This window comes from Gadus macrocephalus, chromosome 16 (genome assembly GCF_031168955.1).
Source record: "Gadus macrocephalus chromosome 16, ASM3116895v1".
NCBI classification, from domain to species: Eukaryota; Metazoa; Chordata; class Actinopteri; order Gadiformes; family Gadidae; genus Gadus; species Gadus macrocephalus.
The window spans coordinates 12631101-12646779 of record NC_082397.1 but is presented as its reverse complement, the minus strand read 5'-3'; the positions used below and the strand labels follow the sequence as shown (position 1 = coordinate 12646779).

Here is a 15679-nt window from a genome sequence, read left to right as displayed (position 1 = left end):
ATCCGACTTCTGCGACTCATGCAGAATGACAGCGATGTCGTGTCTTATTGTTTCACAGTTCATAGATGCGGAGTACTTTTAAATTCTATTTTTTTAAATGTTACCCAATCTGTACATGTATACTTTATCCTTATTCGATTCGTACAGCTGCTCCTGGAAGTTTAAACAGAGGAAAGCTCCCCCATAAAATTACTTTGTCTGCCATCTAGGGGTTAGAATTCGTCCTGTATCGTTATCCCCCCTTCCCCCCGCCCCCTATACCACACACACGCATCGTTAGTTACTGTATGATAAAAAAAAAAAAAACATTATTTATTCATAATAATTAAGAAGATGGACATGCCCTTTTAGCTATTTTGACACCTCAAAGCAGGTATTTGAATCAACGTTGTATTTACATGACAGGATTAAGTAATAACAAGCCGAATTTGTGCTTAAAATCGAAAATAATTATTCACATAAATGCTTATTTTATTAAAATGTATTTCTGATTTAACAAACACAGAATATATACCCTTTTTTCCCTTGAAATGTGTACTGAAGCAGAATTTGAAAATAATGCAATGTGTATGCAAATACATGATAGATTAGATCAGAAATTATCGGATTTAAACCATATCATGTGCTTTTTTATCTGAATATGACTAAAAGAAAAACTTGCGGCCTAGAGGTTTATCTTTTTCATCTTTAAATCAAACCCACTGACCGGATTAAATATAGATGCCTATAGAAGTAAATCGTTAGACTGAATACACAATGCATACATTCTACAGGCTGAAAGGGCATCCTGGTCATACAACTAAAGCCAATGTAGTGTCAACTGAAGCAGTTTCATCTATTCTTAATAGCATAAGTGAAAAAGATGCAGTCAAGAGAAAGATGCAACTTAAATTAGGCAGCATTGAAAAAGTAGAGGTTGAAATAGTTCCTGAATAGTTGTAGTCCATTAACTTCTCATTCATGGTTTTAACAGTTACACAATTTTTCCACATAAGATATTTCTATCACACATACCATATAGATTTATGTAAAAGTCAGTCTCAATAACTCATTAATGCCTGTTCGCATTCGGACATATAACTGAAGTTTGATATTTTGTAACCATAACAATACATATAACCAAATAAAGTGAGTGATGAATCCTATGTGTAGTGGCTGACTGTTCAAAGAACTCTTAATCGACGTAAACATGTAAAATATAATTCAAATAATAATAATAATCATCATAACTATAATAACCTTGAAGTTACTCTTAAGGGCACATAGGGTTAGCCAGGGTTTGGTCAGGGCCGGGCTGGTCCTTAATCAGTCTTGAACTCATTCATTTCATAGCATTACATTCCATTTTCCCTCTTTGCCTGACCCACGACAAATCCATCAGGCAAGCCAGGCAAAACTTTGGGGTCTGAGCGGGGCACCAAGCGCCGGCCCGCTCTACACAGAGATGGAGCCCTCTCTGAAGTCTGTCTTGCCAATCAGAACGTTGAGCAGCATGGCCTTGCCTTCCCGGCACTCCCTTTGAGCGGACTTGATGATTTCACTGAGCCTGTCCTCGTCCTCGCGTCCTATGAGGCAGCCCTTACCTCCGTAGCCGTCAGCCACAATATGGTAATCTGAAAAAGAAAACGTGTGAAAGAAGGTTGTCTTCTGTCTGTAAAGGACATGATGTCTATTGATTGACAATGAACGTGTGCAAAACAATTCAATTGAATCCAATTCAATTAAAAAAAAAAATATTTGTCCCCTAGTGGTGTGATGGAATAATCCATTTGTGGTTTCCTTTTAGTCATTTAAAGCTTTGTTTCCTATTCCTTGTATTTTCTGCCTTTCCTCAATGTCATCTAAATGTTATCCTTTGTGCTTGGGGTAAACCGGTCACAAGGGAGAAGGCATCCCCTTATGCATTCTTCTGCTTGATAAGAGCACAGGCAACTTTGTGTCTTGGGTAACATTACCTGATTTGATTATTTACAACTGCATTGTGGGGAGGATGTGGAACTTTGGAACTTCCTGTGTGTGAGGAACTGAGCTTAATGTATGCACACACTAAAATAGGTTAATTGTCTACAACTATTGTGGGTTTTTTAGCGCTGAGAACTGAGAAGTCTCATCTGTCCTAGCCGCAATATCGCTTAAGCAAATTTCCAAGACAGCAGCAATTCCTGGCAGCAGGAATAGTAAAAGGACCCACATACAGCACATACAAGACAATACAAATAAAGCTTTTTTGAATACATGATAGACAAACAGTGGCCAACAAGCAAGCAAACAAGAACAAGCAAAAATGCTGTTCTGTTAACAATGCATCTGGCATGGGCGGTTTTTCCAGATCAGTGCTGCGGTACAACGATATTTACCCGAGAAAGCGAGGCCACAGGCAACGTTGCTGCCGAGTATGGGCACCTGCTCCCTGGAAATCTGACTCCAACACGCATCGTTCCCCACCACAGCTATGACTGGCGTCTAGACGGACACACAGATAGAGACACTCAGAAATACAGAGAAAGCACTGCCGAAGTGTTTAATTGTTAGTACAGTTTGAAGTTTAATTTCCAATGAGAAATACCCAAATTAGTAAACCATCAAAAGTAAAATGATGATGAAGTAAATGAGGATACTAAATCGACCTGGTTATAAACCAGGAGCTCTAAAATGGAGTCGTCACCTTATGCCTCGTGAAGGTGTCAAACTCTGCAACGCTGTACCCCAAGGAGCCGTCACCGTAGACGATCCATACCTCAGAGAAAAATGCCACGTTTAGATAGACAAGTGAACGATTCTTTAAATAATGCACTGAATCCATAGTCAATGAAGGCTACCTCGGATTCTGGTCGGCACAGCTTTGCTCCGAGGGCAAACCCGCCTCCTACTCCAAGCGTCCCAAAGGCACCTAGGAGGATTTGGGATGAATACAATTTATAACAAGAATCATTGTGGCCAATAAAGACCCCCCGGCCACAGTGTACTCAAAGTATTTTTCCTGTATTCAACTAATATTGCTGTACATTTTGAAGTAACTTTAAGTAATCTGCACACTTAATGTGGCCTTTTTAATAGCTGACGGCAATGCTCAAAATGTCTTCAGTGCGCCAGGGAATAGCTCTTCTCGGTTCCAGTTTGCATTAATCAGGGCAGTTGTCCCTGAGCCGAGTCCTGTGGGACTCTTACCTGGATCCAGCCAGCGTAGGGGTCCTCTTGGCCTCATGATGTAGGCCGCGCTGCCCACAAAATCCCCACCATCAGCGACGATGATGCTGTCTTCTGCCATGAGCTCATCCACACAGTGGAGCACTTTCAAAGGATTCAAGTGACGGTCCGTCTTCTCCACCGCTTTAGCCCTGGTTACAAATACAGGTGGAGGGGGTGTAAAAAAAATAACAGGAAGATCATTTTTATAGATTTAACAAACCTACAATACAATTTGTATTAAAAGTAATACCAACAATTTTGTATATAGTGTATGTCACGAGCCCCCATTGGACACAATTGACAATGTAAGGCGTCATGCCCCATTAACTATTCAGTAGAATAAAGGAGGGTACAGCTGACATGCAATCAGGGATTGGCCCATAGCTCGTTTTTGGAGTTGATTTGATTGACTGCAAATGCTCATGTCTGGCTACTTAAATAAGCATTCAGTGAGTTCTGGTGGACTTGTGGTTCCTGCCCCTGAGCTTTTACAATGATGTTGTCAAGACCTCAGTTTTCTCTTTTTTTTGCGATGCACATTCACCCACTTCCAGTCAGCAGTTTCAGATTCTGGTGGGTCAAACCGTACAGGAGCTTACACTGGGCTCCTACCTAATGTATCCATTACTAAGGGTTTACCTGTTTGCATTTTCTTTGGTCTCATCTCCTGCTTTGAGGCTCTGAGGCCATTCCTCTGGACATTTATGGCCCTTCAGGCCTTTGGAGAGCTGCAACAGGAATGAGCCAGCATCCCCTAAAAACATTTTTATTATTAGACGATATATTCGCCTTGTTGACTGCCATCAGCCAAATAAGATGACCATTGACATGATAGATTACTAATATACAAGTCAGCTTCATTAAGACACCAAAACGGAATATTCACTGTGACACTAACTTATTGTTTAATTAATAAAAAATCGAATATAACTAGTATGAGTGTTGAAACCGACCCTGGATTGCAACAGTTGGTTTCCAGAACATGTCAGAGTTCTTCAGCAGCTGAGTTTTATCTCTGTTGACGGCGATGACTTTACTGCGTCTGTTCAGAACCCTGCCATAGCTCAGACGGAAGTCACACACAGTGCCTGTCAACACAACAAATCACAGTCACTTCTCGTTTATAAACCCCACTGAATATAAAAGGAACGCAAACCACGCATGACAGAACATTTTGTCAAGACTTTTTAAACCAGAGAAAAAGATGAGAAACTTATTTCAGCCACCATATAACTGTTTTTAAAATGTGCTGATCAGGGACTTTTTGACTGTGGTCCACAAATTGGGGCTGAAAGGAATAAGGAAAACACGCTGAGCCGGTTCCTAGCCTGTCTTTTCTCTTTCACTTTCTATGGCATACACATTTCTACACTCAACAGAACAACCGTGGAAAGACTGGTCCAACAGCAGCTTGGACCAAGAACCGAAACTAAGGCCAGAAGGACTGACCTGCCAGCAGCACCACGTCAGCCTCCTTAAGGGCATCTCGTCTGTTCTGTCTGATATGGATGGGGCTGTCTTTACCCAGCATGCCACGAGACATGCCTCCCAGAAAGCAAGGGATTCCCAGCAACTCTAAGGCTTTCCTGGAAGACAGGGATACATGCAATACCAGATAAATGATCATTTCTTATAAGATAAATATGACCACACGAATGAAACAGTACTTAATAATTATTAAGCTTCGTTATGCTATTATTTACTAATTCAAAATGTTAAAGGCAGAAGTTAAAGAGTTTGGAAGTGCTTAACTATATATATTTTCTCCAATGCAACACACAAGGCGCATTAGGTGCAAGCAGAGTAGCAGACAGCACACCTGATATCTTCCACAGGAGTTGGCGGCAGTGTGGCTTGGCTACCCAAGAGAATGACGGGCTTCTTGGCCCGGCTTACCAGCTCGATGCACTTTTGGACCTATGTTAATGATCCAACAAAACATACAAGTTATAAATAGCTAAGTTAGACCCAGTGTGAAAGAATGTATTGGGCATGGATGGAAAAGCAAACAACAGATTGCTTATTGGAGTTAGGAGAATGAGTCTTGCCTGATCATCGGTGGCGTGCGGGATGTCAACAGGTAACGGAGACACATCTCTCGTCTCCCATGCTCCAGCAAACAGGTTTGTGAGGTGGTTTTCAAGATACCTTAAAAAAACATCAGATGTCGTAGTGTTTAATTACAAAACTTAAAATTGGTAAAAATATAAATAATTACTACCACTCAATAATACTATGCAAACTCCCTAGTGACCTACCAAGTGACAACCTTCCCCATCAGGCCCTTGGGCGGGTTCTTGACCCCAAACTCCTTGGACACCAAGTGGAATGGGTACAGCGTGTCGATGGGGAACTCTATGAAGACTGGCCCGGGGGTGCCGGACTGGGCGATGGCTAGAGCCTTCCTGACCGTGGGAACGATCTCACGGATCGTCCTGATGGAGGCACAGAACTTGCACAGTGGCTTGAAAAGGGACATCTGGTCGATGTCTTGCAGTGCTCCCCTGCCCTGTTTAACAAGAGCAGCGTGCACACACACACACACACACACACACACACACACACACACACACACACACACACACACACACACACACACACACACACACACACACACACACACACACACACACACACACACACACACACACACAGTTCTCTTAATTTGGCTTGAACACAAACGTGATACACAGAAGTTTTACTATGTGTTTTTCACACATGTTGACACTGCATTCGCAGTGAAGTAATATTTGCACCGTACAGCTAAATAAATTAACTGTAGTTCTGAGCTTTGAAGACGGACACAAAGGTCCGTCCACTGTAGTGGAACCGTGCTCTACCTGAAGAAGAGTTCCTGCGGCTCCGCCCATGAGCAGCAATGGCGACTCTGCCATCTGGGCGTTCTTCACCGCCGTCACAGTGTTGGTGAGGCCTGGGCCAGCAGTCACTGCTGCTACACCCACAGTGCCTGGAGGGAGGGACGACTTATGGTGACAACCAACAATAACATACAGCACAAATACACCCGGTCTTGTTTAACTACTCCAAGGCACCATATATAAATGAACTAGTCATGTACTATATGCAACGCATATATGCATATGGTATATACGAGCTACTTAATCTCACAGACACAACTTTGTATTCATTCATATGATAGGGCAGTAGCATTAAAACACCCATACTGGTTGAATGAAGGAATAACAGAATGATAGAATGGAGAAAACGGGCCTGAAACACCACATTTCCAGATGGAGCTCATTAATAGGGGTTGCGTTGACGTAGGTAACACTGTGTTTACCCGACAGCCTCGCCACAGCGTCGGCGGCGAAGACGGCCGTTGCCTCGTGCCTGGTGTCCACGATGCGGATGCCAAGCTTCTCACACGCCACCAGTATGGGGGAGATGTGGCCACCGACGAGCGTGAAGACATACTTGACGTTGTGCGCACGCAGCACCTCTGCGACGCTCTCCCCGCCGTGGCGCGGGCTCTTGGTTTCGGCCTGGCGGGGAAGGGTGATGAAGGATGTTATTCAGACCACTGAAGATCATTTCAGAGACACCCAAACGACTGTGCTGGCTGCACTGCCGTTACAACCAGATCCCCTCAGAATGCAAACTCTGTTCACACACAAAAAAAAGCCATATCAAATGTTATCCCATCCTCATCCCCATCCCATCCCCCAACGACCAATATAACTTATCATAGTTATATTGGTCGTTAACACTGCTTTTAACCAGTTTTTTTTTCAGTGGACCATTGTACTATATTTTTGACTATTACATGCACTTGTATTTTGCCTTGATCCTTGCTAACTAAGGTCCCTACGGAAAACGAATGTTCTTTTAATTCAATATAATTGAGAGACTACTGAAACCAACAGTATGGCAGCCGATTCGGTGACACATTAAAATGAATAGGTAAAACGGTGTCATTTGTCCTACGCATATCTCTAGGACCGTCCATCTGATCTACTTCCTGCTTTACGTATTTATTCCTGGGCACCCGAGGAAATGCATTGCCAATTGAGAAGTGGTTTGGTTGAGCGGTTATTGAGAAAGATGCAACAATCGGCACCCAACAGGCACTGCAGCGGCGGTTGTTTAGTTGAGGACCAGAGGACGTGTGTGACACACTTCGGCCTCTGTCAAAGTGCGTTTCACCTTTCACGTTTCATCAAGTGCTTTTCCTTTTTGTGTGGAGAGGTCAATTGAGGTGAAATGGTAATTTGAGAACCTCGACTCTTTTACATATCCCACGAGCCTAAATTACATCTTGCAAAATATAGTCTACGATTCCGAATATTTCATCACACGTGAAGAAGGTTATCTGTCCCACTGTTAGCTATTTCACAATCTACTTGTTACCTTTGGACGCGCCCCATCTTAAAGAGCGCCTCTTCAGGAGGACCTTCAGAAAGCCTTTGTGTTGTAAAACAACAGCATGTCCAAAGTTGACAGCTCCTCTCGCCACTGGTGTCAAGTGTCAACAGTTCACCTTTCACCTATTTTTCTTATGACTATTTCAAATAGTTTATCAACTGTTCCAACAAGTTTCACAAATACCGGTAACCGTCATATATTACTGACAAGAAGGGTGCGAGCAAGTCAGTGTTTTATGAAGCACAACTCACCTTGTGGAACAACTGGTAGAGCAACCCAAGTTTGTAGGCTGCAAACAGAAGTGCACACAGCGGAATGAACAAGGAGTACCCGATGACTCCCAGATAATCCATCCCGAGACAACCTCAATACGATATATATGAAAGAAAGGGTCTCGATGTGACCTATAATTAAATGTCTAGTAGCGACCTGAGAGCCCTAGCTGGACTACTGCTTTAATGGCTAGGCTACTGCCTAGCTTGTGCAAAATACTATACAATCAAATATGGATATAAACTAGCCCCTTCGCATTTTGATTAAGTTCAACTATACTACATTCATACGGCTGTGGTCAACATATTGACACTTCCTTAACTTGAAACGACAGGCCAATGCACGCCTAGTGCTAACAATTCTGCACCGTTACAGCACCTTAGCACAACATACGCGTCACTTGACTTCTTTGTGAATCACAAGGGAACGCCCCCATACACTGATACATCCAATAGGAAGCATGTCCAGGCGTGTCTCAGGGTTAAGTCTATAATCGTTTGGTTATATCAACAGGACGCGTGGATAAGATCATTCCAAGCACAATTATTTTTATTTAATGTTAAAAGCAACACGACTAGAGAAAAAGTAAAGAAAGAGAAAGATATTCAAGTGAACAAACTGAATTAGATAGTATTAGATAGTATTGCATTATATTATCTTAATGTTGTAGTAAGATTCTAACCTGTGTGTGTGTGTGTGTGTGTGTGTGTGTGTGTGTGTGTGTGTGTGTGTGTGTGTGTGTGTGTGTGTGTGTGTGTGTGTGTGTGTGTGTGTGTGTGTGTGTGTGTGTGTGTGTGTGTGTGGGGGGGAGTTACAGCAATGTACAAAAGGGGAGTTTGTACACATCAATTGTCTTTCCATGATCAGGATTTTCAGCGAAGACAAGTTTCTCTTCTGATTTGTGTTCCTCAAAAACAATAATCTAGAAGGACATAAAACATTTAACATTAAGCTTGCATCAAGTAACCGGCAATGAATATCTTCATTCTCATAAACATATTTTCATTCTCATCTTCAAATGATAAGAATGAAAAGAATGTATGAAAATATCAAAAATGTATTTATTTGTATGCATTTATATGTATCAGAAGTATCAAACTATTTCTGACTGAACACACCTGGTTCTCTCCTCTCCTGAGCCATGGTCCAGGGACATACAGGTAGTGCTGGGGACCAATGAACCAGTGGCGGCCCAAATTCTGGCCATTAATAAGCACTACTCCTTTACCCCAATCCTTTGAACACATAGACACATTATCCATGATTAATTTGTTTTGTGTAATTTAGAACCTATTCATTATGAAGAGGGATCGCAAATAATGAAGTTATGACATATTCCAAGTATTCACATTTTAAACGATGCCCTGACTTTCAACCACTAATGATAATAAATATTTTTTAATGATGTTATTTAAATGTGATACAATTAACAAATACTCATGAAATAATTAATTAAATCCTAAATTATAAAATCATTGAATTAATTAAAAGGCTTCAAAAAAGAAATAAAGGTTTATGACAATTTGTCCTACTCACAGACATATTGAGAAATGTGTCTCTGGGAGACTCTTCCACATGCAGTGTAGCCTGAAAAAACCCTGGGAAGGAGGGCTTATGTGGGACAGACTTCCAGGGAGCTGAACTCAATCTGAAAAGTATACAGTGACATTATTTTATAAAAGGAAATAAATCAAAAGGAAACAGTTGTGTTCATATATATGGTAAAATGTCTGGGACCGACCTCTTCATAAAGCTTGGCCTCATATCCAAACAGTAGATAGTGAAGTCTCTCAGAGGGGCATTATTCAATGTGATATCTCCAACAAGACCTTGAAAAGCAACGATTAAAGATGTGACTAGCAAAATACAACACACGGTTTGAAACAGAAATGAGCTACATTCACAGTGTAGAAGCTGATACAAGGTATTAATTGCACCTAGTAGTGTGATAAGAAATACATAATACACTGAAGCAACTCAAAACAATGAAGTTTGAAGAATACCTTTGCGTTGGTTGTCCAGTGCTTTCCCATAATTCACTCTTCCACAGTTTTCCACAAGCAAAGTCAACGTTCTCTCTCTCTTTAAAAATCAAATTCATAAACATGGTTCTTAGTCATAAAGGTATTAAAGGCATTTAAAGCAATTTCACAAAAAAAAATCGAATGTTGGGATGAGGTATCACAATGTGAGGAGAGTGTGAATAAGGACTTATCATCTTATGGTTTATGGCTTATCATAAAAATATTCAGATAAGATATTGTGACAAAAACACGTGCTCGACAAACAGTAGATAGAATGTCTATATCATTTTATAAAACATTCCAGTTAGAGTAATTAAATAAAGTTGTGCAGGTTGGAGCACAAAACAATACCTTTCCATCAGGAATTGTTAGCTCTTGAGTCTTGTAGTTCAGACTGCCAACTGGCTGTCTGTCAACAAACACCTAGAGAACATAAATACGTAACCCATGAGACCAACAAATGTTATGTAGCTACCCAAGGCCAAGGGGAACAAAGATATCTGATGCTTTTCATGTGATTGTTGTGTGTGTGTGTGTGTGTGTGTGTGTGTGTGTGTGTGTGTGTGTGTGTGTGTGTGTGTGTGTGTGTGTGTGTGTGTGTGTGTGTGTGTGTGTGTGTGTGTGTGTGTGTGTGTGTGTGTGTATCTTCATGCTGGTTTTACTTTGAATGATAAAGTATGTTCTCACCAGCGCTCTGTCTCTGATGTTATTCATGGTGTGGAGGGTTCCCCCGCTGGTGATGGTGGTCTCGTACAGAGTGTAGCCGTACGACTGGCCGTTGTTGTTGTTCACCGGAAGATTCTCCATGTTAATTGGCTTCTCTGACTTTAATTGCTAGATAGGCGCGTTTGTAAGAGCAGATTTTTCAGTTCAATTCAGGCATCAATATACCATTTAAAAATTTAAACAAATGAGATGTGAAAATTTCATTTCAAATTTCATTTCAATGAAACAACTATATGTAGAGGTATAGGTTTACATGGTCAACACGGTATTCATTTAGTTTTTGTGGGCAATCCAAGTTATTTAATATATGTTCTATAATTGTATAAATGATTTTTCCTGTTTCATGCCAATTAATATTCGAAGATGTTATGACTAAGTTCCGCCACTAAGGAGGTTTGGAGCAGAAGAAGAAAGCTCCGTGGTTGATGTGTTTTTATTATTTTCGGTGTAGAAGAAGAAGTTTTTTGATTGACGTTGCAGATGCTTACAGCCTGAGAGAGAACACTATCGTCGGAACATATCTCTTCTGTTTTGCTTTAAAATAAACGGAGTGTTACTCCAACGCAATTGCAGCCTCTGCCTGCGTTTCTGTAGGCCTGCAACATATAGTGAGGACTGAATACTTTGCCATGATATGAAACATACCATCTTTCTCATAACTGCAAATAATGTAATGAGATCTTATTTGAAAGCTGAAAAACTGTTTCTTAACCATGATCTTTTTTTTTATAGATATTTCGATTTTGATTATCATGTCATTATTGTCTAAACCAGCACCCAACATGAGGTTGATCTTTGTGTTTGTAGCACACCTTGTCTGCGAAGCGGAGGGTGTCCCACAGGCACAAGTATTGCTGTACGTCAACAGGGTGATAGGCCGACCTCTTCTGAAGAGACGGCACATCAGGGAGAGGCTCAGCTGAAAGGCAAAGAGAAATGTGTCTTCCAGGCACGCTTAACTTTGAAAACGCTTAGCTCTGTTTTCAATAGTATTCTAAAACCAACATTACATCTACAATAAACTGAATGCCAGAACTAAAATCTGCTTATTGATACTACTTACAGTGGTATTGGCTGAACAAGGTTCGCAGGACATGATATTTTGGAGTGTAGTCCCCAGCTTCTGATAAAGGTGCATCATAATCTAGAGTGAATGATATTATCGTTTGATTGATTAATACATACTAGCAACATGCATAACTATGGGAGCACTCATATTTCAAACAGATGATTATCTGACATCTTTCTCTGACATTAAGCCTTGGGCCTTGCATAACAATATGTCGACCTACCATAACTGTTGACCTGAGATTTGTAGGTTCCAAAGTCCATGGCTCCATTCATGAAGCCAAAAGAGGACCCGCCGTGAAACATGTAGAGATTGATGGACACGCCTCTCTCCAGAATCTCTGACACCACTGCCAGCATGTCTGCCAATGGAGTGACGGTAAGTGGGACTAGTGAGTAGGTGTAACATAAAAAGCAGTGAATAGTTCTGCACTTATATAATGAGGTTATGAGCGTGACATCTTATTTTCAGTTATTTTCTTCTTGTCTGCCTTAACAACTGCTGTCAAAAATGACCATATTTGTGTGTGTGCGTGCGTGCGTGTGTGTGTGCGTGTGTGCGTGTGTGTGTGCGTGTGTGTGCGTGTGTGTGCGTGTGTGCGTGTGTGCGTGCGTGCGTGCGTGTGTGTGTGTGTGTGTGTGTGTGTGAACATGTGCACACAGTTCATTGGTAACTTTAATGAACTGTGTGCAACTGAGCATGTTTCTGCATATGCTTTAAAAAGCTGCTAATCTGTCTTTTTGTTGTGTATAATAAATGTTTCTTGCCGTCGGCCTGAAAGATGTGGTGATTCTCTCCCCAGACATCAAACCACCCAGACCAGTATTCCATCACCATGAGAGGGCTTTGGGGCTAACAAGTCAAATACACAAATGCTGATGTTATGGTTATTTGCTTGAATACTAGTTATACAATTCAATGTTTCTATTTCTATTTTGGTGCTCCAACAGACATACCTGCATGTCAGATAAATACTGTATGGCTCCGAAGGAAAGTCTCTGCAGGTTCACTGTTTTTAGAGCTGGAACGAAGGCAAGCGAGAATAACATAGAGAACCAATGGAGAATCATGGGACAACAAATACACTGTATAAATAATAATAGTATAACAACTAGTATATAAGGTTTTGCCAATTAAAATCAGGCTAGTGTATCCAGGACTCCAGGTATACCTTCCTCTACACCCCCACACTTCAAACCCTCCCAGTTGTCTGAAGTCAATAGGAGCTCAGTGATGCCCCTGGACAGGAGACACTGCAGAGAACAGAAGATAAAATACATTAGAGAGAGAGAGAGAGAGAGAGAGAGAGAGAGAGAGAGAGAGAGAGAGAGAGAGAGAGAGAGAGAGAGAGAGAGAGAGAGAGAGAGAGAGAGAGAGAGAGAGAGGTGGGCAGAGATACATTACAAGACAGTACAGCTAGATCATCCAAGTATGATTACACAATCATCCAATTATCCAATCATAAACCCATAATGCATTTATACAATTTCATAAAACTCCCATACCAAACTCATTTTCATTGATTTAGTTAAGTTAATAATTAAGCTTGTAACAGAATGTATTGAAAATAGAAGATTACGTTCTTGATGAATGCCATGTATTTGTCATCCTTGGCATATGATCCGTATTCATTCTCAACTTGTACAGCAATTATCGGGCCACCTCCTTGAAACTTAAAGACCACAACAATGTAGAAGTACACACACAATACAATGGATGTGGCAAGTAACAGTATTATAAATATTGTCAAATGATTCACAAGTTTAAAATATACTGAAGATTATTCTAGAAAACACTTTAAAGAGACTTTACCATCAAATGCTTGATTAGCGGGATGAGCTTGTCAAAGTAGGCATTAACTGCACTGACAAATCCTGGATAGGTTGTCCTCAACTGCATGTGTTTGTCTTGTAACAGCCAGCTGAAATATAGATCGGCAATAGGGGCTAGGGATCTTTACAGCTCGTGAAAGATATACTAATTATTAATCATACTAGTTGGTTGGACTAACCTCGGCAAACCTCCCAAATCCCATTCGGCACAGATATAAGGTCCAGGCCGCAGAATCACCCAGAGTCCTACCTTTGCAGCTAAGCAGATATAAGCCCTAGAAGAGATCGATAAAGCGGGTATTTTATTGCAAATACATTTATTAGGACTGAATGATTTTACTATGAAAGATGATTGGGTAATTTTAAAATGAAATTGTTACTTTAAATCCAGCTGATCCTGGAAATTGAACATTCCCCTTTCAGGTTCGTGCAGGTTCCATGGCACATATCTGAAAGAAGAAGAAGAAGAAGAAGAAGAAGAAGAAGAAGAAGAAGAAGAAGAAGAAGAAGAAGAAGAAGAAGAAGAAGAAGAAGAAGAAGAAGAAGAAGAAGAAGAAGAAGAAGAAGAAGAAGAAGAAGAAGAAGAAGAAGAAGAAGAAGAAGAAGAAGAAGAAGAAGAAGAAGAAGAAGAAGAAGAAGAAGAAGAAGAAACAACACTCATGCACAAATATAACTGATCTGCCATTCAAGGTCATGCTTAGGTTTTTTCCTATTTAAGATGAACTAAGCTATGTAGCCAAGTGAAGCATGCAAACAAGACTCAATATTCACTAAAGTGTCGCATCAAGTGTCATGGTGCGTGTACATGTGAGTAAAAGTTGTCTAATGGTTGAGATCTAATGGTTGAGATCATTTGTTTTCTTGAACTTGAGTGGGCTGTCTCTAGTTTGGATTAATTGGATCTACTTTAAAAAATGATAACAATAAATTAATTATAATGTGGTTCTCTCACTGAATCAATGCTGAAGGGTATGTCTTACGTTGTGAGAGTGTTGAGACCACAGGCCTTCATCTTCAACAGCCGGTCTTCCCAGTGGGCTTTGGGGACACGGAAGTAATGGATGGAGCCTCCCAGGATGCGAAAGGGCTTTCCCTCCAGAGTGAACTGGGAGGAGTTGGCCATCAGTCCCCTTCCACTGCTCATTCTCCTCACTTCAGTCAGTCTCCCGGTAACCGGGTCAAATTACAAAATAAATCCCTATAGCCAACCTATAAAAGAGCACAAACTACGATAATAAACTAAGATATGTGTAATGACATACACTATATATAGCCTACGTTATGTTGTCCAACTGTATTACTTTTTTATTACTGTTAATTATGGCTTCATGTTATCATGCCTAATCCTAAACTGGTTAAGAAACTGGCAATTCACTGCAGCAATATAAATATTAGTATGGCTGTTTCACACTATTTGTCCTTGTTAGTTACACGTAGGTCTACATGTTGGTTTCACAGCCCTATTATAAATAACAGCAGTGAATATCAGCAGACAATTTAATGTTTTGAAGAGGAAAAGGCATTACTGTACCTCAAGGCTGAGCTTCCTGCGGAGCATTTGAATGGAGAACGATGGTGAGAGAGGCCTAGAATACTGTGGACATTAGGATCTATTGTTGCTTGAGAACAAAAGCCTAATTGTGTTCAACGTGACATGCCCATGCCCTCTGAATAAAAGTAAAGAGAAACATAAGGGAAGCAAGAGATACTACATTTTATGCAGTTTGAAGTTAGCTTCTGTGTATATAGGTGTGTATTAAACATAAACACAACACTTTCCATGCATATTTGATATTGTAGGCCTATATATTATTTTGTTTTTATATTTTGTCACGCGGTACTTGAAAACTATCAAATACAATCGCATCAACAACCTCAATGAAACAAAAAGCACGTGCCTGCAATAGGCTAATGATTTTTGACCACATTTCCGTAACGCTCAACTACCAGTAGCCTATTGCATAATATGGTGTGCGTGCATTTCCTACTCAAGCCCCGTCTTTGTTATAGTAATGTTTTTGGTTTTATCGATAGCTGTTATTGAAAGAACGCGTGTAGATGGTGACGTATGTTATAGCCTATGTTTGGTTACGTCATCAAATCAACTTCAACTCATAACTCATAACTTAATTTTGGGTATGCAAAATTAATATCGACATTTAAAAAGACGGTTTGCAGTGATA

The 15679-nt window shown here is 40.6% G+C and overlaps 2 protein-coding genes across 2 annotated transcripts; both read right to left on the bottom strand.

The window, feature by feature from the left end:
• Window positions 1-450: 450 nt before the first annotated feature.
• Window positions 451-8250, bottom strand: ilvbl (ilvB (bacterial acetolactate synthase)-like). The gene is made up of 14 exons (XM_060076001.1): window positions 7824-8250; window positions 6491-6692; window positions 6030-6157; window positions 5448-5698; window positions 5238-5337; window positions 5009-5106; window positions 4639-4775; window positions 4143-4277; window positions 3829-3943; window positions 3169-3338; window positions 2820-2890; window positions 2666-2737; window positions 2358-2463; window positions 451-1613 (listed from the first exon to the last, which is right to left on the bottom strand). Exons 1-14 carry the CDS (start codon window positions 7923-7925, stop codon window positions 1435-1437), a joined length of 1866 nt encoding a protein of 621 aa, XP_059931984.1. The 5' UTR covers window positions 7926-8250; the 3' UTR covers window positions 451-1434.
• Window positions 8251-8528: 278 nt separating this feature from the next.
• On the bottom strand, window positions 8529-15434 carry LOC132473912 (beta-galactosidase-1-like protein 2). Its single transcript, XM_060074269.1, has 19 exons — window positions 15028-15434; window positions 14477-14705; window positions 13877-13945; window positions 13676-13771; window positions 13477-13585; window positions 13244-13336; window positions 12836-12917; window positions 12621-12685; window positions 12432-12516; window positions 11888-12025; window positions 11659-11739; window positions 11408-11514; window positions 10557-10703; window positions 10221-10292; window positions 9849-9927; window positions 9587-9674; window positions 9382-9493; window positions 8964-9080; window positions 8529-8767 (listed from the first exon to the last, which is right to left on the bottom strand). The coding sequence occupies exons 2-19, from the start codon at window positions 14638-14640 to the stop codon at window positions 8657-8659; spliced, it is 1815 nt and encodes a 604-aa protein (XP_059930252.1). The 5' UTR covers window positions 14641-14705; window positions 15028-15434; the 3' UTR covers window positions 8529-8656.
• Between the last annotated feature and the right edge of the window lie 245 nt (window positions 15435-15679).